Source organism: Pleuronectes platessa, chromosome 10 (assembly GCF_947347685.1).
Source record: "Pleuronectes platessa chromosome 10, fPlePla1.1, whole genome shotgun sequence".
In the NCBI taxonomy this organism is placed as follows: Eukaryota; Metazoa; Chordata; class Actinopteri; order Pleuronectiformes; family Pleuronectidae; genus Pleuronectes; species Pleuronectes platessa.
In genome coordinates, this window is record NC_070635.1 from 13,490,968 (window position 1) to 13,515,557 (window position 24,590).

Consider the following 24,590-nt stretch of genomic DNA (forward strand, 5'->3'; position numbering starts at 1 on the left):
CTACAATAATGAAATCTTCTAAAAGCAGAGCTCAGTCTCGTAGATGTTTTTCATGCTGTTGTGTGAGGTTTAAAGATAAACTGGAGAATGAAATGAGCTAAACTTTGCTCGGCTGATGCATATTTATAAAGTCAATGGCACATGTAACAAGAAAGTACATTAGGCTTTAGGCAAATGAAGAGATATACAATAATTTGTTTGTCTCACTTGGGGAAAAATAAAAAAATCACTATAGTTAGAAACAATACATTTTATCCAAAAAGCGTAAACCAGTTTCTTTAAGAAGCGTAAGACAAAAAAATGTATCTTCCTCTATGTAATACTCTGTGTCATCACTTTCCAAGGAGGGTTTACGCGCACATGATGCAAACATAACACACAAGACCACAGAACAAGTCGACGGCTGGAGGCTCAGGTGACACAAAACAACGGCATGCAGCCAAAGGTTTGCAACTGAGGTAAGAAAGCATATCGGTGAGAAACATTCAGGAACAAGCTCGAAGCTCTGGTCTACATTCAGAATGGCAGCAATCTAAGTGACAGGGAGAAATCACAGTGACTCCTTTTTGTTTTTCGTAAAGGCATTTGCAAGGGGAGAGTGTGTTCGAGGCAGTTCCCATTCAAAAGCGTTACTGTTATACATGGCCCTCTTTGGTTTCATCAGTCCCTCACTCTTAGATGTCTTTAGATAGATAGATTGATAGATAGATAGATAGATAGATAGATAGATAGATAGATAGATAGATAGATAGATAGATAGATAGATAGATAGATAGATAGATAGAGAGATTGATAGATAGATAGATAGATAGATAGATAGATGGATTAGATATTACGGGAAACTGCCCTTTAGAGTGTGATAAACAGGAATTATTCCTACTCCTGAGTCTAACACAGTGACACACTTTTGGTTAGTGCATGTAGAGCATTAGAAAATCACAGGATGCATATGGAATAAGTCCCATGCGGGTCATTAGAAGGGATAAAGATATTCGGACACTTCCTGTGCTTTACTTCTTTCCTGCAGGTGTTGTGCTGTGAGCTGACGGTTCGCTGCAGCACTCTTCGCTCTCTCTGCACCTCAGAGCGTGGCTGCACTTCGACTTGGATCCAAATTTGGCGTTTTCAACGGGCCTCTCAGACTCTGTGGACTCTTGGTGTTGACTGGTCTCTGCCTCCTCGTGGGGCTCGGGACTCGGATCTGATTCCGTGCTCTCAGTGGACTCAGAGCACGTCTGCTGATAGGTCGAACAGAGATCCTGCCACTTCTTTCGATTGGCATCAATCTCTTCGACCATTGGCTCCAGCTTCACGTTGAGCTTCAGCAGGCTCTGTGTGACACACAGGATAGATCTCCAGAGAATGCTTTTACATTCATATGAATGATTATCTTTAGACATTAAGAGTTACCTACCTGGTAAAGCGGCTTACAGATCCCATCTATCCACTCCAGCTGTAACACTGGTAGTTCATCTTTGCGATTACGGTCAAATATGGCCTAGTGAGAGGTGATAAGCTTCTGTCATCTATTAAATGGTCACAATGAGTATATGCAATTCCCTCAGCATAAAGAGTTTGAAATCTTGATTACTCACTGCTGGGGTCAACTTCAGCTCTGACCTCTCCCTGTCACCTTGCTCAAAGAATTCACTCGTCACCAGCTCTGCAACCTTGAGACATTCATGCGAATCATTATTATTTCATTATTTTAGTTAGTTTGGGTTTGTTCTGACAAAACATGTTGCTTACATCGTGACTCAGGGACCCAGGGAAACATGTCTGGGCAAAAATTGTGGGAAAGGAAGGGAAACATCCTGGAGTACATGAACATTGCTGTATCCTAAAACTATTAGTATGAAAAAAGTAGAAAATGCAAACAAACGTTTACATCTCTAAGCCCTCAACATGAAAGACGTGAGAAACGATGTCAACATGACTCTAACCTGCTTGGAGATCTTCCAAGGACGTGTGACGGCGCCCAGGTCACATGCTGTCATCAGCATAGATCTGTGGATAGTATCAAAGCTGAGTTTTAGCACTTGCTATGGTCTTCCGATGTAAAACTTTTTGGATGGAGAACAGTTTCATTTTAACCAAAGATAATAAACCTGAGAACTTCTCGGTGTTCTTCATCCGTCCAGCTGTAGTCTCCAGAAAGGACACACTCAAAGAACTTGTTCCTGCGCCTTAGAATCCAAAGAGGCAGTCAAAGACACAGAAAATGTTAAAAGGCAAATGACCACAGTTTAGCACAAGCACTTCACATTTGAACAGGACATTTTATTACGACTCTTCGAATGGCTGGCAAGTATTTATCAAATAATCTGCACTAAGCTTTGCGATCCATGAAAAAGAAAACTTACTCAAAGTGCAAAGTAAGGTCTGTGGAGAGAATAGCCTGCTTCAATAGTTGCATCATATTGCTGTATTCCTTAGAGCAGAGGTTTGCAAAGATGTTGTGACCCTGTAAGAAAAATACAAAAGCATACACACACACACAGAGAGAAAAGCAAGCAGGGATGAGTAGCTGTGTCTCCTCGAAGCCGATGCATTGGCTAAGTCATTGCTCACTGTCCAAGCTGCTCCCATCATCAATGTTAATTTGCAATGGGTATAGACTTTCTCTTTCCTCTGTTCAAATAAATCAATATAGAACTGAGCGGCCAATGATCAAATGAGGCAGACTTGTAACATCACTATAGTGATCGCCGCTGCCACTTAACATCAGAGGTTTGATGCCCGAAGCTTAACCTGGTTGACCAGAGCTCTATGACGCAACATGTTGAAACAGTTTACAAGAGAGGGATCTGACATAAAAACATTCTATGAAAAACATTGGCTATTCCAAAAATTCAATTCAATTCATATTTAACACTTGCAGTTCCTGACCTCACTTTGTAGGATCATGACAGCGTGATTGAAGTGGTGATGCTCCAGCGTGGCTGACGTCCCGTAGAGCAGAGCCAGAGCAGAACCTGTCCTGCAGGGAACAACAGAGCAGTGGAACTGTCAGTCGCCAAGCAGACGTCTGTTTGACATCACACGTCAGGCCTGAGCCACTCACTTGGCTTGGAAGGCGTTGTTGGTGCCCCGGTGGTCCAAGTCATGACAAAGGCAGCCAACCATCAGGGCCAGTATCTCTGCCTCGGACAGCACATCTTGAAAATTGGCTGTCTGCAGAAGGCAAAGCAGATAGACTTCTTCGGTTAGGTTAGGATAGGATAGGATAGAATAGGGTGATGTATGATGCGACAGGATTGGATAGGATAGGGTAGAGTATGATAAGGTAGGATAGCATAGGATAGGATAGGATAGGATAGGAAAGGATAGGGTAGAGTATGATAAGGTAGGATAGCATAGGATAGGATAGGATAGGAAAGGATAGGGTAGAGTATGATAAGTTAGGATAGCATAGGATAGGATAGGATAGGATAGGATAGGATAGCATAGGATAGGATAGGATAGGATAGGATAGGATAGGACAGGATAGGATAGGATAGGATAGGATAGGATAGGACGGGACAGAAAAGGGTAGGATTTTGGGAGTGAAATTAGTTTTTGGATTTTTGCGATCTCTGAGCAGAACTGATCACACAGGAAAGTTGATCATTTGTCTCTGAGGCTTTACCCAAATTATCCCTTGTTTGAATTCTCTCTTTTCCTCTGATGTTGCCTCCTAATGATGTTTTGTTCAGTGACTGACTGCTGGTCTGTATAATGGTAAGTCCACTGAGACTTACATTTACTCTTGACAGGTTTTAAAAATAACCTCAGCATGATATCCTCCTTGAGGGTCTAAGTTTTGATGGTGTCCTTTGGTGTAATTTTGCCTTTGCTGTATCAGACAGTTTGACAGTAGAGTCTGAGAGCAAACACAAGGTTGTGACTCAAAACGTTGGTATGAGAGGAAGTGGAGACACACATCTCCGAAATCTGGGTCAATTTAGTTTTAAATCTGTCTATTTTGGTGCCTGGATAAAAACTTCTTAGTTTTAACTTCTTTAACCCTTATCATCCAATATCCTTCTTCCCTTGCCATCATATAAACAGTATATATTTTGTACGGGCTTCACTCAGCTCTTAGTTTAAGTTCTGTGATGTTTATAATTAATTAAATATTCAAACCCAGGACCCCCGCTCCCCTTAAATTCTGCCTGATATGCTTGAAACTTTTGAGACGTTCACTGCAATTCAACACTAAAGTTCTGTGGGTTTGAACACACTGCAATGCACACACATTCGAGTTGACTTGAAGTAACTTGAAACTTACTGTGATCATAAGAAACATGCACTGGGACACATTGAAAGCATGCCTCCAGTTATGGTACACCACAGTCCGATAGTTCTTCCTCACGGTCAGGAGCCAGCGGCATAAAACCTGAAAAGAAGACGCATATCCAGGTGACATACATACATACTTATGCACACCTACAGTACATATATGCATACAAATATCCACATTAGTCATACATACATAATACATATTTTTACCTCATAGTCAATTTTAAACTTTTGCACGACACCAAGTTCCAGAAACATTCTCAGTGACGCAGTGATCATGGCGTCATTGTCCAAAGAGAAGTCGTTGAAGTAAAACTCATCGATGCCTAACTCACTGCTCAGGGGGATCTTGGCTGCCTTGGGGGGAAAGGACAGAGCTGTCAGTCACACTGTGCCGGCAAGGAGGTTGTGGAGAAATAAAACAAACCGATAGTAGGCTCACTTCATGTTCAACTACTGGCAGACTCTAAGTTGAAGTCAGTAAATCATAATGCGAACATATAAATATTATTTTCTTCATGTTTTGGCCGAGGATTACCTTGAGTCTGTCAACTTCTACCTTGGAGCAGGTAGCATGGTAGGACAACATCTATAAAACACACAAATCATGCAAAATAGTGAGATATAAAAAAACTCTCAAGACAACAAAGTTTGCCAAGAATTTGGATGAAATCCAACCCTTCCTAATTATCTTTTTACATAATCAGGATCAAACAAAGTACATATCAGCTTTAAAAAAACTTGTTGATACTTTTTGTGTCTCCTGACAGAAAGAAATATCGATCCGACGTTAAAAGAAAAAACAGACATTATGTGACAGAAATACAGGAGCGTGCGTTGGCTTTGATGGGATGTGGACACATTGGCACATGTATTTATGAATTATTGAGAGCAGCTGAAATATTAATGGTGGAGAAGCAGAACCGTGTTTGCTGAAGGATAATGTTACGGCTCGGGTTATATAACGGGCAGTGGAGCAGAACACAGACCGAGACACTAATGAATATGAGGAGCCTCTGATACGATTAGCATTAATCAACGACACCACTCTCTTACATAACCTTCATTCTCTAAACCACTCATTTGATAATAGATGTGAAGGACTGAGATGAAATTAGATTTGGAGTAAAGTTTGGAGAGTTGGATTTAGAATCATTTTAACAAACCAGAATGGCATCCCAGTATTTATCTGTTAATACATATCAATGTTGTTTGTGCAGAGTTCATTTGTAGTCTCATTGGCTGATCAATTAAACAAATGTATCAAAAATGTATCTAATGTCTAACTTTTTTATAGGAATAACTTTATTTATACTTGTTTTAATGGCTAATATCCTTTAAATACTTACTTAGCTTAAGTGACTGTAGCAAGAAAATAGCACATTTCATAAATAGATTGTATTTATCTGTTCACCTGTGTATTGTTATAAATATTACGTTATTATGGTATATTTAGAAAAGAACGCTGAAGAAATTGGTAAAATAGGAGAATCTTTAGTGTAGAAAAGCTATATACACAACAAAGAAACATAATGTTGTATTGTGTTCTCTACAAGGGAGAGATACGTTTTAATCAACGTGCTGTTGTACTTACATCCAGTGCTACAGACTGCTTGGCCCAAGTCTTCTTAACCTGATTGTACATCATCGTGTTGTTTATTCCAAGTCCACAGAAAATGACGAAGGCCTGCATACACAAGAAAAGCCAGAGAAAAAACAACAACACATTAAATGAACAAAATTGGCATCTCCAGTGTAACCATGTACAACAAGTCAGGTCATGCAAATCCGAACAGAGTTCAATGTATTTAACCTCAAACAGTCTCTGATCTGCGTCATTGAATGTCTTCCTGTCCAGTCGGTTCAGAATTTGTGCGACCCCTGTGGGAAGAAAGGCACGCATCAGTGACCAAGACATGAATACTGGTTTCCAGTAGAACAAATGGCTTGTTTCTGGTCGACGTACCAATTATCTGATGAGTTCGATTCCAGATCGGGACACACAACACTGACCGGATGTGAAACCCTGAGGCCTGATCCGCCTGTGAAGAGAGGAGTCAGTGACCGTGGAGAAAGGCAGAGAGCAGTTCATGTTAGAGAGATGAATATCTTTGTGTGCGTGGCTTTAAAGCGGGTTAAGGCACAAACATTTCATCCACTAATATTAAAAATCATGTTACGCAAAACAAATTCACCAGTGTTTATGAAAACTGTACAAATTATAACTTTTTATGAATGTGTGTGTGTGTGTGTGTGTGTGTGTGTGTGTGTGTGTGTGTGTGAGAGCTTTTAACAGGTCAAACTGGGACAGTGAAAGGTCCAGACCTCAGCATCAAAGCGCGGGTCCTGACACACGTCGCTGATGTTAACGGGCAGTCCCGTGGAAGCCACCAGCTCAGCAATGCTGTTATTGATCAGCCAATCAGAACACGACAGCTTCTCCAAGCTGACGCGGCCAATGATGCAACAGGAAACAATAGTCAGTTAAACATCCAGAACAACAGCAGCAAATATTGAGTGAAGTTCACATTTCTTACTGGAAATGCACCAAAGTGTCATCGATTTGCATGAATTATTCTGTGTGTCTTATATCCATATGTACCACGTCTGTTGCTGTTGTACCCCCATGAGATATATAACCCACCTGTCCGTCTGTACCCAGTCATTTTTATAACCTTTGAGAGATTCACCTGATGTCACGGTCCAAGTTGCACAAGGGCGACATGAGTTCAAACGTCTTGGAGAACTTTACAACCTGCAAGGAAAGACAGGAGTTGCCACAGTGAGCACATTTAGCCACAGAGACAGGAGAGATTTGCACTGCTCAGGAGTGAGGAGCCTCACAGGTGAGTCTATGTCCTCCAGGAGCAGCACAGAGCAGCGTTCACACTGCAAGAGGGTCAGAGCTCGCTGCATGATCTTCCTCACAATCTTCTCCAGGTCGGTCTGCTCCTCAAACAGGTCATTGACCACCTCCAGCAGAGCCTGAGGAGAAACATGGTCACCAGTGTTCATTAGTAACCTCTCTAGTTAAGCACTTAAAGCAAAACATATGAAGTTACTATTTAACCTCCAGGGGCTATAAAACCAGTAAACATCTATTTCCCCCATAAATGCACAATTTGCAACTTCTCACCCTGCTCCTTTCATACTCCTTGCGAGACTCTGAAAACAACTTGGCATTGGAAATCGATATTCCACAGAACGGCAGATACATCTGCAGCACCTGAGAAAAAGTACAAACAAATAGGCAGGTGGTGAAGAGCATGCATAATCTATAAATGTGAGCCATTTATATGCTAAACGAAAAGGCATAAAAGAAGAGAAAACAATGTGTGGCGATGGGGCCGGAAAGTCATGATGGAGTCGGTTGTTTCTCTGCATGAATTCTTCTCTAACAGATTCCCTGTTAATGAAGTATTGATGTCGAGAAAGACATCACTTCAGATGCCAAATGTCTGAAAATGTCCAGATGAGCTGACACATCTCGATGGAGTTTTTCTTTTCTATTTTCAGCCTCTTTGTTGCTCAGGAGTAGTTGCTTTGCCTCTGCTATATTTAGAGATTTTATTTTACTTTCATATGCACAGAATCCTAAAATTGCTGCGGCTACTACAAACTCAGTTTCTCTGAAGTGTAAGTCAGAGAGCATACTGTATGAATTAAGAATAAATAAATTTACACAACTTTATCCTGCCACCTTGTGGACAAACTGTGACACCTCTGGACACAGGTGAGTACTCAGATAATTTGTCTTACACACTGTGTGTACATGCTTTTGTTGATTTGAATGTATCTACCTGAAATTAACACATTTGCCTTTTGAAGACCTTGCTACACACACATGCAACAAGAAGCCGACACTATTCACCTCACAATATATTTGTTGCTCATCAACAAGCCGAGGAAAGAAATCCATCGGCTGTATGAAATGTAAATAACGTTATATTACATGCAGATTCTAGTAAACCTATTTGAAATGAATTTCTCAAGGGTTATTTGACAATGTGTCCTCTCAAAATGCATTTCCTAAGTGTGTGGTTGTGTTTGTGTGTGTGTGTAATGTGTTGCACTGCCAGACATATTTAATGCTCCACACTCAAGTGAGAGGTTGACCTCATCTCTTCACATTTTTCTGGTAATGTGCTTCCCAGGGAACACTTTGCCCCTACTCCGCAGCCATTAAAAAAGATACAAAGTACAAACAGTGTTTTCAGCTGCATGGCTGAAGCGCTACCATGCAAGTGTGTGTGTGTGTGTGTGTTTGTGTGTGTGTGCGCGTCTGTGTGTAAATGGTGGTGGGGATTGAGTTGGAAGGTACACTATTCTCCACAGAAATGATAACTCTGGCACTAGAATAAACTGTAATGGCCAAAACTATAACTTCAATAAACCTGGAGAAGATAATAAAATACATGTGAATGCCACAACCCTCCCTGGTAACGTCAATTTTTTTTTTTGTATCAACCAAGAAACATTATATCTTCCTCACCTTCTCATCATCCTCAGTGAAGGGGCTGCCCATGGGGTTCTTGTTGATTGCTTGCACCACACCTATGACCTCTCCATCACTGTTGCAGATGGCCATGCAGAGGATGGACTGAGTCTTGTAGCCGGTCAACTTGTCTATTTCATCACTGAAGCGGTGATCCTGGAAAAAAGAATCCCACAAACACAATTTACACATCCATGAGCCAACATGAACACCTGGACTACATTCCACCTTGCAGCCCTGTATGACCATATTTAGGCGCCACTGTCACGCAGAATAAATAAATTGTGATTGTTTTGAGATTATAATCCACGGCTCTGAAAGAGGCCTACTATAAAATGAAAATTATAATACCCCTCCTTCGTTGACACATGTCTACACTATTGCAGTAATAGGCCTGGACCTCAAGGGGATCTGCATCATCATGTTGCCTTAGCCTCCCCAGCAGCCCAGGGCCATGATATAATGATGTGGTGCGCAACTGGTAGCGGATATAGACGAGATCTATCTTGTGGGAAGCTGCGAGACTCACAACGCTTGCTTCCCTGCGTTGTTGTTTTTTCTTTGACAACTATAGAGTGAAGTTGTTCTTTATTCTGACACAATTGAACTAATTAATCGATGTGATTGTTCAGTTTATTTGACAGGAGCGCGAAGCATCGTGCGCAAAAGTTCCATCCCAGAATGGTGGCACAACTGTTTCCAGCATTGCCCAGCATTACCATTCTCCTCTGGCAACACAACAACCTCAAAGACAACTCATTAAAATGTGTCGCACTCATTTTGAACATGTGTGGATACTTTCATGTGACCAAAGGGAAGAGTCGCCTGCAGCAAGGACTCACTGTTTATGTTATGTACGTGTTTTCTCACGATGCTGCAAACACAGATCTGGTTTTCACTTGGGTCATAAATCATTAATCAACATCTTAACTCTCTGTAAGTTTCAGTGAATCTGCCCAACTTTGGTCCAGATATTAAATGTGTAAATATCATCATGATGATTGTGTGCACCAAGCTCACATTTACCTGATATGCATTTGGGATGTTCACAGTCTCCCCGTGCTCCGCCACATACCCAATGATCCCCTTTCCCCACGGCACCTGCACCTCATTGGAGTTCAGTGTGCAGGAGGATGGTCTGACCGTGGTGCCCGAGTGCACGTCGAAGAATTTGGACACCAGCGTCCTCTTGTGCGCGGGTCCCTCAACGAGGAATAGCGAACACCTGTCTGCGTCCACCAGGATGCACACGTTGATCAGGATCTTATAGCTCAGGTTGGTCAGGTCCAGATCGTTGGAGATGTCCTTCACTAACTCCAGGAAAAACTCCCGCTCGTTGGTTTCCTTCAGTCGGTATTTGTAGTCGATGGCGCTGGACGCGTACTGGGGCACGCTGACCCTGGACTCCAGCAGGGCGCTCAGGATGTGCGCGGTGGTCGGAGGCAGGGAGCTGGCTTTACGCAGGAGTGCACGGCGCCTCATGCTGGACTGGGACTCGTGCTCGATGATACTAACGTGCTCGTCGTAGGTCCGATGCGCGGTGGTGGCTTTGGACCGGGCGAAGTTCCGTCGCAGCTCCATGTGGGACGATCTGCGCCGGAGCCCGTCCGGGTTGCTCGACCAGAGCGGGTCCCTGCAGGCGGCGCCGCGCTTCTCATCGGCTGTGGACGCCTTCGACGGCTGATGCTCCTTCAACCACCTGCTGACCTGGTCACACTTAGCCTTGCGGACCAGATACTCCTCGAAGAGATCCGGATGGCAGTCCAGGAACGCTTCTATATCCGAGAAGTCAAATGTTGTCATGGTCAGAGCAGCTGTGAAGGGCCAAGTGAGACACTTAGTGTGGATAGAACAAGAGTTTCTGGTCGAGTGGGTGAGGGGAGAGAGGAGAGAGGAGGCTGCAGCTGAGCTTGTCAAAGAAGTGATGTCCTCATAACATTTCTTCATTCACCCGACATGAGCTCGTCCATCGTGTTCTCCTGTGAAACACTGGTAGTACATGTGGTCCAGCACGTCCAGTGTATCTGCTGGAGCCTGAGAGAGGAGCTACGGCTGTCAGTCAGAGAGATGAAGCTGTGTCTCTGGAGTAGAACAACACAGCGCCTATAAAGCCTCAGTAGAAAAAAAAAGCTGCAGGGCAGAGTGTTCAGTCTCTCTCTCTCTCTTTATTCTATACCACCAGATACTCTGTGCAGGGCTCCAATCACAGCTCAGCACCAATATTATGTTTTATTTTCATTGAACACGCACAGCCAAGGCACTATTTTCATTTGTAGGCTCATACACGTATGTACTTAAATGTGTGTGTGTGTTGATATAGATATGACACTGAGAACAATAGTCTGCATGTACTTTTGTGGTATAGACTTAAAGGGCTTGTTCTTCCATGATAGATAGATAGATAGATAGATGGATAGATAGATAGATAGATAGATAGATAGATAGATAGATAGATAGATAGATGGATAGCTGGATATGTAGATGGGTAGGTGGTTAGGTAGTTAGGTAGCTGGATGGATGGATGGATGGATGGATGGATGGATGGATGGACGGACGGACGGATAGATAGATAGATAGATAGATAGATAGATAGATAGATAGATAGATAGAGTGGCTGTAGAGGTATGAGAGCTGCAGCTCTGACAGTCAAACTAACTCTGAATAACTCAGGGGCACTGGATATGACTGAATTGATGGAGAGAATGAAAACAGTGAAAGACTATAATGGCACTCAGTCGAGCCCATACCTCCGCCAAGGCCAAACAATCCAACAAACACCTGTCAAACTCTTGTAATGAAAAATAAGAGGAGCAAGGAAGATGCCTGATATTCGCTAGAAACTCTCAACACCATATGCACGTCAGATTTTGTTTAACATTAGGATCGTACCCACTGCATTCTTGGGACCGGCCAAAATGCTTTATGTTTGCACAATTTTCACTGAGTTACATGCAACTGGAAAAACACTCTTGTCACATATTAAGATGTCACAAGAAGCTGCTTAATATGATTTGCTTCAAAGTATTTCCTATTTGAGGGGTAAACACACATGTGTGTTATCGCAGGGTGATGTGGCCTTGCGATTAGAAGATTACAACACTGTTTCTTTCATACTCCCACCTTCATTTTCATTTTCAAACTTTTTATTTTTTTTACATGAAATGAATTAAACATTCTCCAGAGCTGTGTGCTTTGAGGTGCAGGTTCACAGGTTCATCTTTTATTCTTTCATTCCCGGCTCACATAAAAGAAGCGGTATGAATGTCTCCATAAACTCTGCGAGGGAGATCGTGCTCGATGTTCAATAAAATTGTACATTTCAAACTATACCAAATCTGGCTCTCAGGCCTTAGAGAATTTGATGAGTACTATTAGATTTCAGAGGTTGTTGGTGCACAAAGCTAATATTTGGCTGTTTTTTAGACCAATGGGGTTAAGTTAGCAGTTTTCAACAATGCAGAAAAGAAAAAAAAATTCCCCTTGAGAGAGGTGCATTAATTTCTCACGATATTCCTGATGTTATTGGTGAGGTACCTACATCTACTGATTAAGTTGAATTCCTGCCAGTGTTTGAAACCCTGTGGGCATCAACCCTATGGGCATCAACCTGAATCTGCACAATAACTTAATATTAGGGAAATCACTGCGGGCCGCGGCACATTTATAATGCAGCAGCAGGAAATGTAATCTGGAGAGCGGCAGTTCCGCTGGGGCAGAGCGGGGTAATTGGTTACTGGACTTAGCTCAGGCTGCTTGATCGCACTTGTGTGTTTTTGCAGAGACTTTGGACAAGGTCTCGTGGGAATCCCAATTAAAAAGCAAAATGCAGAATGTGGGTCTTGTGAGGGTCAACAAACAAGGTGAGGTTTGCTGCTCGGAAAGCAGCCGTGTCATGTCCAAGGAAAGAGAGCTGCATTGATTATAAGTCCATCCCTGATCGGTGGATTGACAGCTGGTATTTAGGTGCAGTTTTCAGGTTCCTGGTGTCTTCAGGAGCAGATCAGCTTGTCCTATTTTAAACACCCTGACTTCTTCTTTCCTCACTTTGAGTGATGGGATGAAAACATTATTTTCTGCAAAAGTTACAAGGTGTGTTTGATTTAGTTTCGGATGAGTTTTTGATATCTCTTTTTCATTGGTTTGAATCAGAATCTGCTGATTGTTTATTAGTTGTTTACTGTCAATCAAATGTGTTCTAATCCCCCCCTCACAGGCCTAATGAAGCAGATTAGCTGAGTGTGTGTTGACATTTTTAATACACAGACATATTGTTTCAGTGGTAGCTTGTTTGGTCATGGTTTTTTAATGTTGTTTTGAATTATTAACATATAAAGCCAAGCTATCTTTTTTTTTTGGTTATTGTTTCAATTGTACCTTATTTTTTAAAGTCTCATCAAATGAAGTTTAAGGATTCATACAGATACTTTAAAGTTTAGGGAACCCTCCAGAGACACTGCTTGTGTTTCATTGGTGTTCAAGTCATCTTACTTTAATCAGAGTCGGATGTGTTGTAGAGCAGTGGTTCCCAAACTTTTTACAGTCTCGTACCCCTTCAGACATTCAATCTACAGCTAAGTACCCCCCCGACGCACGTATACAGCCTATAACACTTGAAACTTTGAAATTGTCAGGGATTTCAGGATTTATAATAATCGTAGATGACAAAATAATGTCATCTACGAAATTCTTAAGGATCAATTAATCGATTGTCAATTAATTATGCCCATCCATAGTTTTGACTAACGGTCACTAACCTACCTGTAACTTTTTTTGGCAGTGTAATTATTTTGCTGAATATGGGTATTTTTGGCAATGCGAGTTGGCTATTCAGACTATTTAATATTGCGCGATCATTTATAGCTCAGTTTGAAAATGTAATGGGCTTTTTCACTTTGAAAACGCAGATAAAATGTTCTCCCCACGTACCCCCTGAACCACTTCGCGTACCCCTTGGGGTAAATGTACCCCAGTTTGGGAACCGAGGTTGTAGAGCTATGAATTGGGGTGTATTCACCAAAGACAAGGAAGCAAAAGGTGGCATGTGGTACAGTCATTAGCACAATCACCTCACAGCAAGAAAGCTCCATGTTCGAATCCCAGTTCACCCGAAGTCTTTCTGTGTGGAGTTTGCATTTTCTCCCTGTTTGGATTTTTCTCTGATACTCCGGCTTTCTCCCACATTCCAAAGACAAGCAGATTGACTGTGATACACCAGCGACCTGTCCAGGCTGCACCCTGCCTCTCATCCAATGTCAGCTGGGATCGACTCCAGCTCACCCATAACCCTCAAAGAACAGCGGTGCAGATTAGTGATACATGCACAAGGAAGAAACTCCCAGCAGCACCATGGACAGCGCACGTCTACCCAGCCACTAAAATCCTTGAAGAACTCATTCTACAAATTGAGCACAAAATGTGAGAATCAGGTGGAAATTGTCCCTGAATCTCTCTTTGAACATGATTTTTTTTTTGTCAGTGTCTGCAGCACATATAACTGTTTCTATGACAATGACAATGAAACGTGACTCCTGAAACCAAACGCCTCACACTGCACACAGCTTGTATCTGGTGACAGCGTGTGCTGGTCAGAGCCAACTCCATTTTCATTTCAGCGCAGCTTTAGTTTAGTTGTGTGAGTTTACCAAACTGTGAACGTGTAATATGATCAGTTCCACACTTGATAACCCGGTGACATGCAGCAGTGAGCAGTGATTGGATATGAAAATACAGACACTGACAATCTTGAGCTCTATAGTATCTACTCCTGCACTACTGGAACATAATGAATCACAAAGGTTCTTAGCAAACTCAGTGATTGTGTGATGTTGCTTCAGTGTTTAGTTTTAGTCTCACAAAGGAGTTTTAGGCCACACCTCTGCTCACACACTTGATGCTGGGGGTTGGATTGTGTGTCACTCACTGAGATCCCATTGTTTATTGTAACACTGTCACTCTGACCGTTCCAGGAATTCAAACCCCTGTCACAGGCCACAGGCGAAGACGAGGGAGTCCAGTTCTGTGAATGTATCCTTGAGGGTGTCCACTTTTATCCTTCTGGACCTGCACAGAGACGGCTGTCGGTATCTGCATCAGGAGCACGGAAGGAATTTGTCTGGATTAGTTTCTCGCCATTCACAAGAAGAGGTAAAATAAAATCTATACAGAATACATTTTGTTCTATGCCCCTATCTTTGAGTAATTGTTACTTTGTACAATTATTTCATAAATTAAACTATAACGTGTGCTGTAATCCTATGTGTGCACATACTGTCAATTATATAAAGCAGGTCAGGGACTGCTAACATTCATGGTAATTAATGTAAATTGATGCTCATGGTAAAACAATAAGACAAAACAACAATATTGATTAGCAGATGAGGTTTCACTATATATTTGACTTAATTACCTCTACCATGAAGGTCATTAGTTTAGCCCCTCCATTTGTTGGTTGGTTGGTTGGTTGCCCATTTAATGGAAAAAATCCAAATAAATATCAGGGACTGTTTTTCAAGTTTCTGAAATATTCTGAGATGGGGTCTTTTTTGACATTTTCATTGATTTTCCCGGAATAATTCCCACAGCTTGATGAAAAGATCTGGCACATTTAGAGGACTGACATCTATGAGTCTGTGCAATGTGTTTAAGCTGGATTGAACTCGAGTGGGCTGTTGTGCAGGGAGGTATGCTCTCTTCTGACTGCCATTCTAGTTTGTTAACTTAACCTTCATGCACTTTTCTCTCCTCAGTATTTCATACTTTCTGAGTCAGAGTCCCAGCAGCTAGATGGAGCCCAAGACTTCACTTACATACAACGTCCCTTCTGATTTAAACAGGCTTTATCCCTGTGACTATGGAGGCACCATTATGTCTGAGTGAGTTTAGAAATATTCTGCATAGAAAAATCTATATAAAGAATGTGAGGCATCAAAGGTAGTTGAAAAATATTTTACCTTCACAGACTTATCACCAGTCCAGAGCTTTATACCAATACTGGAAGAAAGAAAAGTAAAGATCGTCTCAATGATCAGTTGTAAGTAACCATTGATTTACAATAATTCAGATATAATTCAGATTCTTCAGTAGTGATACAAAATAATAAGTGTTGTTTAGTGTTATTGTGTTGTGTCTTTTCTCAGAATACCAAAACCAACTGACATAAATGTAGCGTGAGTACCTGCATGAACACACATTCTTAACATGTTTTCCTGTTTCTGCCTCAAACATTGGAGACTCTTCATCTTTCTTTGTCTTACAACAGGGAAAAAATTTCACAAATTCGAACTCCGAGGGAACATCCCTACTCGTCCCACATCTCCCGGTTTGCAATGTTCCCATCCTTCCAGTCACCAGACGACCCTGTGACAGGAGTCAGAGCTGCCTCCCAACCTTACCCCAGCCTGCTCATACCAAACAGTGCACCAGACATCACTCTGCAGAGCAAAACGTTTGGTAAAAGTGCAAAATATCGTGGCAAAATTGGATATCAGAGTAGATTTCTACTGAGAAGTCTTAAAGGTGTCTTTATTTTCATGTAAAGGTGGCCCATATAGACATGAAATCTTGGAGACGCCAGTAAAAACCAAGCAGAAGGCCGTTAGGTGGAAGGGAGAACACAGCTTCTGGGATGTGAGTAATAAAATACATGGCTTCCTGTTGTCGATGTCAAGTTAATCAATAATTGAAATACCTCAATGACCTCCTCCAGAAGTCCAACCCATCGAAGGGAGAGAACCAAGTGTTCTATCCGACTCCTCCAAAGACGGTGCTGCCAAACCCCAAACTGCGTGACTGGGATTTGTCTTTATCTGAGCGGACGAGCAACATGTTGAAAAATCTGGAGAGGACACACTGGATCACCTCTTACCAAATGGACTACAATGGTACAGACACTGTTAATTGTGTTTACCCACTTTGCAAAGTTATTTACAGTCCAACAATTTGATATTTTTTTCATTTTTAAATCAATGATTAATAACTTGCCCTTTAAATTTTATTTTTTTACGAATCTGGGCCAGACAATTCTTTGAAAGTAGATGACGTTGAGGAAAAAATGAGACTCAGTGGGAAGATTTCAGACACTGCAGCACTGGTAAAACACTCACAGTGTGCGTTAGTTTTACAATAACATAGGTGCAGTGTGCAACATTAATCTTAATGAGTGTTTTCTTCCGACAGAGTGAAAGGTCTTATCCTGTGTTTGTTCCCTCGAAACCAAAACACGCATGTAGAAGAAGACAGGGGAGCCACGTGGGGAGGAGCACCTGCAGTCCCACTGCTGCTGAACTCCTGAATACATCCTCAGCTCGACAGCAAGGAGCCGCTACAGCTATTATAAACCAGCTTAGGCCACAAGAGATCACAGCTCAGCATAATGAGGCCCCGGATTTAAATCCAAAGGGCCACAGTTGGTCCTTTGGAGCACAGAGGGATGAGCCGTCCCAGGGGGCCTCACGCAGACAACAAACTGTGAGCAAAAGCTCTGATGAGGACGGTGAGAGGGGACACTGCAAAGTCCTGTTTGATGAAAATATCACGCAAGTATCCATGTCACAGAACAACCAAGAGGCAAAGAGATCACAGCAGAACTTTCAAGTTGCAGGTATTGACTCACTTACTGAGTCACTATCAAGAGCCAGTTCAGAGCTGGAGAAACCAGCAGAGGGCAGAGAGCTGGCACACGGCATCTCTAACCCTGACATCCTGCCGAGGCCTCGCATCCTGCCCGGCATCCGGCCAGGCCACAGCGCTGGGACTACGGGTGGAGAAAATGCAGCTCTCTGCCTCCTGGACCTTCAAAATTCATTCAGTAAGACGGCAGCACATCGTAGGTTCAATAACTCCATCACACGTGCTGCTGTGGACCTGAGGGACAACGTGGTCACAGGTAGACAACACAACTTCTACGGGATCAACGGCTGCTACCTGCATGGATAAACTCATTGGGATATATTTTTAATCTCTATGGAAAAACAAAAGTGATATTTTAATACCTAAAATTTGATCAATTACTAAATAGGTGGACAGGTCACCTAATTCATCATAATTTAAATGTTTCACTTTGAAAATGATCTAATCTGAATGTACGAAGCTCGATTTCCCCTCTTTAAATGTTTCATGTTATGTAAAGAGATGATGTCAATTGTTAATTTACTCTGATTTAAACACATTGCTTCCATCTAATTGGCAAATTCAGACATGAAATTCTGACTTCTGAAATGAAAAATTCAAACCTTACACTTCTAGGCTTCTAAGAGTAACCTATCCAATCTGTCTGAGTGGGTTATGTTCTTTTGCAAAGGATCCAATCTGCCTAAAATACAAGAGGAAAAAGTTTCCCTAGTAGCCTCAATGTTAAAGTTAAACAATTTCATTTTTGACTTAATTTTTTAGATCGTTATTTATGAATCTTGAATAGATCTTTTGTAAATACTTGCCACTTTCTAATATATTTACAGGTGTTTCCATTTCAACTTTACCCCCACAGTTAGGGATGAATTCTATGACACTGTAACATGTTCAATGAGCTGTAAGAGTCAAATTATCACAGCTAAGATTTACTTCCAAAAATCCCTGATCATTAAAGTTCTCTCACGCTCACATTAAAAGTGTTGGATCTTTGGTCTTTGACTCTTTTCCTTTGAGCAACTTTTCAGACTGTTTATTTAACTTGTACCTTAATCAGTCAGGTCGATCTGCAAACATTGTTAATTTGCTCTTTTGTTGCCCACATTTCCTTTGCAATATTCATTAGAGTCCATTGTGTATTATACAATAATGGTCTTATGTAAGGATCCCATAAGCCAAGGCGCATTGTAAGAGTGAAATAAAAGAAACAGCCTTCAAAGCCTCCATGCTTCACATCCAAGAAACATTCTGCAGCAGTCAATTCATAATGCTGCACAGATGAATACTTTGATCCACTGTAACCTTTCATAATTTCACAGGGAGGAGCGTTTGTATTCAACTGATTCCCCCTCAACCCACCTCCCCAATATATAACATGACACAGGTCACCGTGGAGCATTGTGCTGCCAGTGTTAGGGAATCCAGCTCTCTGTGTTGGAGCTGTTGCAGAAACCACCTTGGCTTCACGGTGTGAAAGAAGAGGAGGAGAAAAAAATACCTCTTCGCACATCTGTTGCTGACTCGCTGCTGTGCAAGGTTTTTTTGTGAGAGTACGTCCTTGAGCAGCAAGACGGCAACCTTCAGTGATATAACTCCTTGTCATTCAGAGGTTCAGAGAGAAAAGGAAAAGCAGATAACAGTGGCCCACACAGTCAAAATTGACCATTATGAATGTTCTTGCTGAATATTGCAGACAATCTCGAACTGTAAGATTTTTGTCCATAAAAATGGAACACCTTAACAGCAGCCAAGATAATAATGTTTTTGTTGTTATTAATGTTTTTTTTTTGTGAACAAGCATGCTTAATGTACTTAAATTACAATTGCTATCATACAGATCTTAAAACCTGTTCAGTCAGTCATTAGGTTAATGCTCCTCTTTGTTTTATCAGTTCATATATTTTACAAATTATCTTGCAATGTGTCTGCATATCTTTTATTATGAGCACTGATGACAATCTGTGATTCGGCCTTTTCTCCAGCAGGTGGTAGTATATAATCATTTAAAGCATCACATGATGTTATTTATGTTTCTGAGAATATTTCTTGTTTCTGAAACCTTTTTAATTTGCATCATGCTATCATGACATAATCAGTAAGACATACATATTGCTATTAACCCCACTTCTTTTCTAGAAATGATTTAATATAAGCTCCATATCTCTGTTTATACAAACATTAAAGATTAAAATACATTTGCAGGTAGTCTATATGATAAATTAAAGCCTCCATTAGTAAATAAGCCATTTGCATTGTGGTGACCGTGTCTTCACTGGTTGCCCTTGCTTTTGGGGATACTCCTCGACACGTCACGGAAAAGATGCTGTCAATGACACGAGCAACGCCTCCTTCGGTGTGGCGTCATCTGCTGTCCTTCATTTCGATTGGACGCGGCAGCAGCCTCTCACGCACCCCCCTCCCTCCTCCACGCGCACGGAGGCGGAGAGGCTGATGCTGCTCAGAGGGGCCCGATGGTGCAAGTGTGTGCATGTCAGAGTGGAGTCAGGGAGCCTGCGTCGCTTCAGGCTGTAATTTTGAGTTTCAGCAGCTTTATCCATCTGCACCTGAATATTCTGCTTTCAAGCTCAACACCTTCAGGACCTGGAGGTCACATCTCTGACCCTGCCAAGGTGAGTGATCCTGACTGATGTTGTTTTTACCAGATTAAAGTAGGAGTTGTCATTCACTCCGGGGTCAGCAGTAGGATCAGGTGAGCCGAATAGTGATATAGAAAAGTGGATCTAAAGTGAAGTTGCCAATGCTCTTTATGTAACTAAAACATTTTGCTGCAGTTGAGTGAAATCTCCTCAGACTGAAGCTTCAAAGTGAAACAACAGCCAACTAAATGCAGGCAATTCACTTTAAACCCTAAATTAAACCTATACATAATACCATTTTTTGCATTGTTGAAGGTATGATTAACACAACATGTAATTCAGAAACACTCCAAGATCCTGTCAGTCTCCATGGAAACTCCACCAGCCCACCTTTGCTTTTATTCCTCCAGACAAGTAAAGGCAAGTTGTGGAGTCTGCCCGCTTCCATAGGAGCTTTAGGTCCGTGCATTCTTTCAGTGCAACTCAGCCACGAGTCAAAACTGTGAAGCTCTTCATGAGTGCACGACTGTGTCTCTCCTGCTGAGTGCATGTAGGTGTGTGCGATACAGTGAGCACCATGATTCACTTTCACATTCAATCAAGGTTTGAGCTCAGCATCTCAAACTCTCCACAGAGCGAAAACAGGACTATGGAGGATTTCAGATGGAGAAGAAGTTATCAGCACACACCGATAATTACTAATCTGTGTAAATCCTGGTGATTCCAGTTCTGATTATGGGGCTCGTGCCAAAGTTTCCCAGTCGTAATCCTAAAATATCCGGTAGACTGAAAGCTGTTTTGTTTGGCAAAATATCACCATGGCTCACATAGCTTTCCCTCTACGACATTTACGGCAGTGTGACCTCAGCTCTTTGGGGAGTTGTGCATCAACGGTGAAACAAGGGAGTCTTTTCAGGTGCTGCTTGTTGTGTGTCCAAACATGTCTGGGGATAAATAGGGGCCACTGGGGATATCGGTAAAACAGGTCATGAATGAATGGCACGAAGGAAGGGGGTGGTTCTAGCACATCCTGCCTTCAGACTGGGTGCACACGTGATAGAGAAGATCAATGTCAACTTGAAATTAGGATTTGACTTGTGGAAACGCTTCTTAGACAAGTACTTACTGGTCAAATTCAGCATCTAGACCCTTTCTCTGGTTCCACTGTCACAGCTGTGTTCACCGGGCGACTCTGAGTTTGTTTGGAGGCCAATTAGTCACTTCTCCTTATTGCAGCTCCCGAGGCTTTTTTAATTTTTTCATTCCTGTCACACCCAAGTCAGTGGCTGCAGTGAAACACATGTGAGACTGTGAGGGAGAGGAATGAATGCGATCTGTGGAATGAAGTAGCAGGAAAGAAAAACATGTGTCCGTGCAAAAGCATGTGGTTAAAGCAGCAGCCGGGCATTTCACTGCATCGGGGCCTGACCTCTATGGTAATTTCAGTTTTCCCCTGTCAGGCTGAATCTTTATATAAATGTGCACGACCCTGTAATCTATTAGATTGAACTGTATACAGCTATTGTGTATTTTTGTGCTGATGCTTTAGAGCAATACATGATAAAGTTGAAGTCACTTGCAGCCAGTGTCATTCAAATTGTGTACGTTTTACAGTAATCTATGCACTGTCACTTCAGGGTCTGTGCTGAAAATAAAAGATGATGCAACTAGTTTTTTGTGTGTATCCATTAATCAAGAGGTGAATAATACAGAAAGTGGATAAACTGGGAGCAGGGCAGCTCTTATGAGCATCTCGGGCATGTGGAAGACCTCCATGATTTATTCTTGTGGTTTTATATGCAAACAGGTAAATGTGTTTTTACAACACAGAGAGCAACATAACAAACCATGTCTGCAATTTCAGTTTTAATTTAAAAACTTTTCACAAAAAATATGCAGAGTACAGGTTTTTTTCCAGAAGCCAGAACAAAATAACAAATAGTATTAGAGTTTCACTTGTTTTAAATGAATATGATCATTAAGTCATTTTGTTTGCTCAGTTGTTCTCATTGGTGATATGGTTTTTTAATGGCAGAGTGCTGCTCCTGTCTTCGTCCTCCTCCAGGCACCAGAGAGGCTGAGGGGAGCTCCCTCAGAGACCGCCAGATATCAGCATCAAGTTTTAATGACACCGCAACTAGCAGATACGTTTAACTTAAAAACAAAAGCACAGTCTGAGAGCAAAGTCGAGTTTCTACTGAGCTGCTCTATCCGACCCGCAGTTATTCTCTTGTCGTATAGGACTAAATTATTCAAAAAGTTCACTATGTTAACAGATAGAAGCTCTGAATTCTTAAATAATGTAGATGTCAAGTCCAGAAATAATATTTCTAGGTTAACATTGATGTTTTTTTTATGTCAGGACAAATGTCTGCAGGTCAGACATAGTTTATATCTTGTCATATTTACAGTAATTAGCCCCTGATCAATATTTATAGTAATAAAGAACTTGATGATAGTCTTATTCCATGAGAATGTTCTTAAAGTGAATGTTTCAATAAAATGTTCTATTTCCTAAAAGCATTTATGCTGCCTGTCTAAACTTCAACATGCGGGTCTACATATTTATTTATCTATCTTTTTATATTCAAGAGCCAAAACTTATGGTTTCGTGCTTCTGTCCCACCTCAGCTGTGCATCTTCTAAGTATTAGCATGCAAGTTCACATAATTGGCCGTTCAGCTCTGATTCACCCAATGATCAGTACTCCTGGACATTTAGCATCAAATATTGTTGAACACATTTGTTTGCATTCATGTTCCCCAGAGGATTCATCTTAATGATCCTTTAGCAATCCATGACTTCACCAGGTTGACATTTAGCGGTTGGAAGTGGAATATCATGTAACAGGGGTCGATCGCTATTGACTGATATTTGCAATAAATGTTCAATGTCCCAAGAGGATCAATTAGCTTGACTCTGCAGATCTTCTAACTTAAATTAGCATCTGTCATCAGGTCAACCCAATACTTTGGATTGTGACCCCAGATAAATAATGGCATATTCCCATCACCCTTAGCTGTAGCTTACTAGCTGCTAATTGTTAACATGCTAACAACGTAAACGAAGATTAACTTTACAAACATTAGCATTGTCACTTTGAGAATGTTAGCACACTAATAAGAGCAGCATTCAGCCCAACCCACCACTCTACAGCGTTACATAGATGCTAGCATGGCTGTGTTGATATTTAGCCTTACTAGCATACAGCCTTCACACTTTCATTGCAGCTTCAAGAGAAAAGTATACCGACATCATCCAACTTGAAATTGCAGCTTTTCAGAACATTTACCACTTTGTATCTGATTCTGACGTCATCTCTGTCTACCCGAAAGTGGAGGGCAATGTCCTGTCTGCTCTCCAAGGACTTTGTAACAGACTGTGCAGACGTTTCAATTCAATTTAATTTGTATAGAACCAAATCCTAATATATATTATCTCAAGGCACTTTACGTGAAAGGTCACACGTTTTGTCCACTTTCTGTGAGTTCTCTCTGTCAGGCCTCTGCCTTCTTGAATCCACGCTTGTTTATGTTGTAATTGACCTATCGTGTCACGATGCTGCTGATGCGTCCCTATCAGACCACTTTAATCTTTTTGGGAAGTAACAGCTGGATCGCACTGTCACTCTATAGTTGTTATATGTCGTGCATTCATGTTTTTTCTTTTCCCCCCACTCCTTTGTCGTTGGAGCTCTGCGTCCTAATGAGCGCGTGTTGAGTTATGAGGCTGTCAGGCTCCCCCACACTGCAATGCTTTAACAAAAGAGAGGACCTCTGCCACCCTCAGAGCAGACAGGAGAAAGAGATAGAGAGTGGGAGGGAGGATGGAGGTGTGGGAGGGAAGGGAGTGTGACGAGGATGTGGTTGATTAACAGGATGCTTTGCGGCTTTGCTGATCGAGTGTGCAAAACAGAGCCGGTTATATTTGAGACAGTAGACATGAATGAAGAGACGCACGCCCTGTGCAGCAGGAAGTTAGCGAGAGGGAACTTTAAGTGCCTCTGTGTTATTATTGCGATCACAACTGCAAGCATTTTCTCCGGCTGTGAATATGATGAATACAGAGAGATTCAAACTTGTTTTCCTGCTGTTGAAAATGTAAGATTACAGCGGCCAGTGGACATTTTAAGCTCTGCAGCGATGAGCCTGATTTTTGGAGTGGCTCCCCCCACCCCGCTCTTGGCAACCTTTCACCGTGCCGCCTTAAGCAGATCAGGAGCCGGTGTTACCATCTGTGCGCCTCATTCAGAGAAGGTGTGGTCGCACGCACAAACAAACGTGGGCTGGCAAACATTAACCTGCCTGATCAAGAGATGTTCCGCTGAATAATAGATGTCGAGATGGGATGAAGCCATGCTCTGTCTCCTGGCTAATGGCTTGCTGGGTGCTGCCCTGCTGACCTAGGATAGAGCTTGAAGGATATATGCTAAGACATCTAGACTCTTGTGTGGTGCCCTGATTCTGCAGATGGATTTAAGAAGAGAGTTTTTTTTTTCTTTGCCCTACTCCCAGCTACTGTGCGCAGGTCTTTTTTGGGAAGAATACAGGGCAGACATAATGGCTGGAGAAGGAAAAATAATTACATGGACA

General features: G+C 41.9%; 3 protein-coding genes across 9 annotated transcripts in view; 2 read left to right on the forward strand and 1 right to left on the reverse strand.

Annotated features, from left to right (window-relative positions):
• Positions 1-1,010: 1,010 nt before the first annotated feature.
• Positions 1,011-10,579, reverse strand: pde11al (phosphodiesterase 11a, like). The gene is made up of 20 exons (XM_053432340.1): positions 9,803-10,579; positions 8,774-8,932; positions 7,418-7,507; positions 7,126-7,266; positions 6,972-7,036; positions 6,607-6,727; positions 6,248-6,323; positions 6,095-6,162; positions 5,876-5,968; positions 4,820-4,870; positions 4,492-4,638; positions 4,271-4,378; positions 3,065-3,174; positions 2,890-2,980; positions 2,364-2,464; positions 2,109-2,186; positions 1,944-2,007; positions 1,596-1,670; positions 1,415-1,498; positions 1,011-1,331 (listed from the first exon to the last, which is right to left on the reverse strand). Exons 1-20 carry the CDS (start codon positions 10,577-10,579, stop codon positions 1,011-1,013), a joined length of 2,820 nt encoding a protein of 939 aa, XP_053288315.1.
• A 5,061-nt stretch (positions 10,580-15,640) lies between these two features.
• LOC128449270 (uncharacterized protein C7orf31) lies at positions 15,641-17,710 on the forward strand. The gene is made up of 8 exons (XM_053432342.1): positions 15,641-15,648; positions 15,735-15,806; positions 15,913-15,942; positions 16,035-16,225; positions 16,314-16,402; positions 16,482-16,657; positions 16,781-16,865; positions 16,952-17,710. The coding sequence occupies exons 1-8, from the start codon at positions 15,641-15,643 to the stop codon at positions 17,708-17,710; spliced, it is 1,410 nt and encodes a 469-aa protein (XP_053288317.1).
• Positions 17,711-19,872: 2,162 nt separating this feature from the next.
• The window catches only part of osbpl3b (oxysterol binding protein-like 3b), a 31,413-nt gene continuing 26,695 nt past the window's right edge, over positions 19,873-24,590 (forward strand). For 4 of the 7 annotated variants that reach the window (XM_053433257.1, XM_053433258.1, XM_053433259.1 and 1 more), the window contains exon 1: positions 19,873-20,031. In XM_053433257.1, coding sequence (XP_053289232.1) covers positions 19,873-20,031 — 159 coding nt within the window. The remainder of the gene's footprint in view (positions 20,032-24,590) is intronic. The other 3 variants (XM_053433262.1, XM_053433263.1, XM_053433264.1) reach the window with 1 other exon arrangement.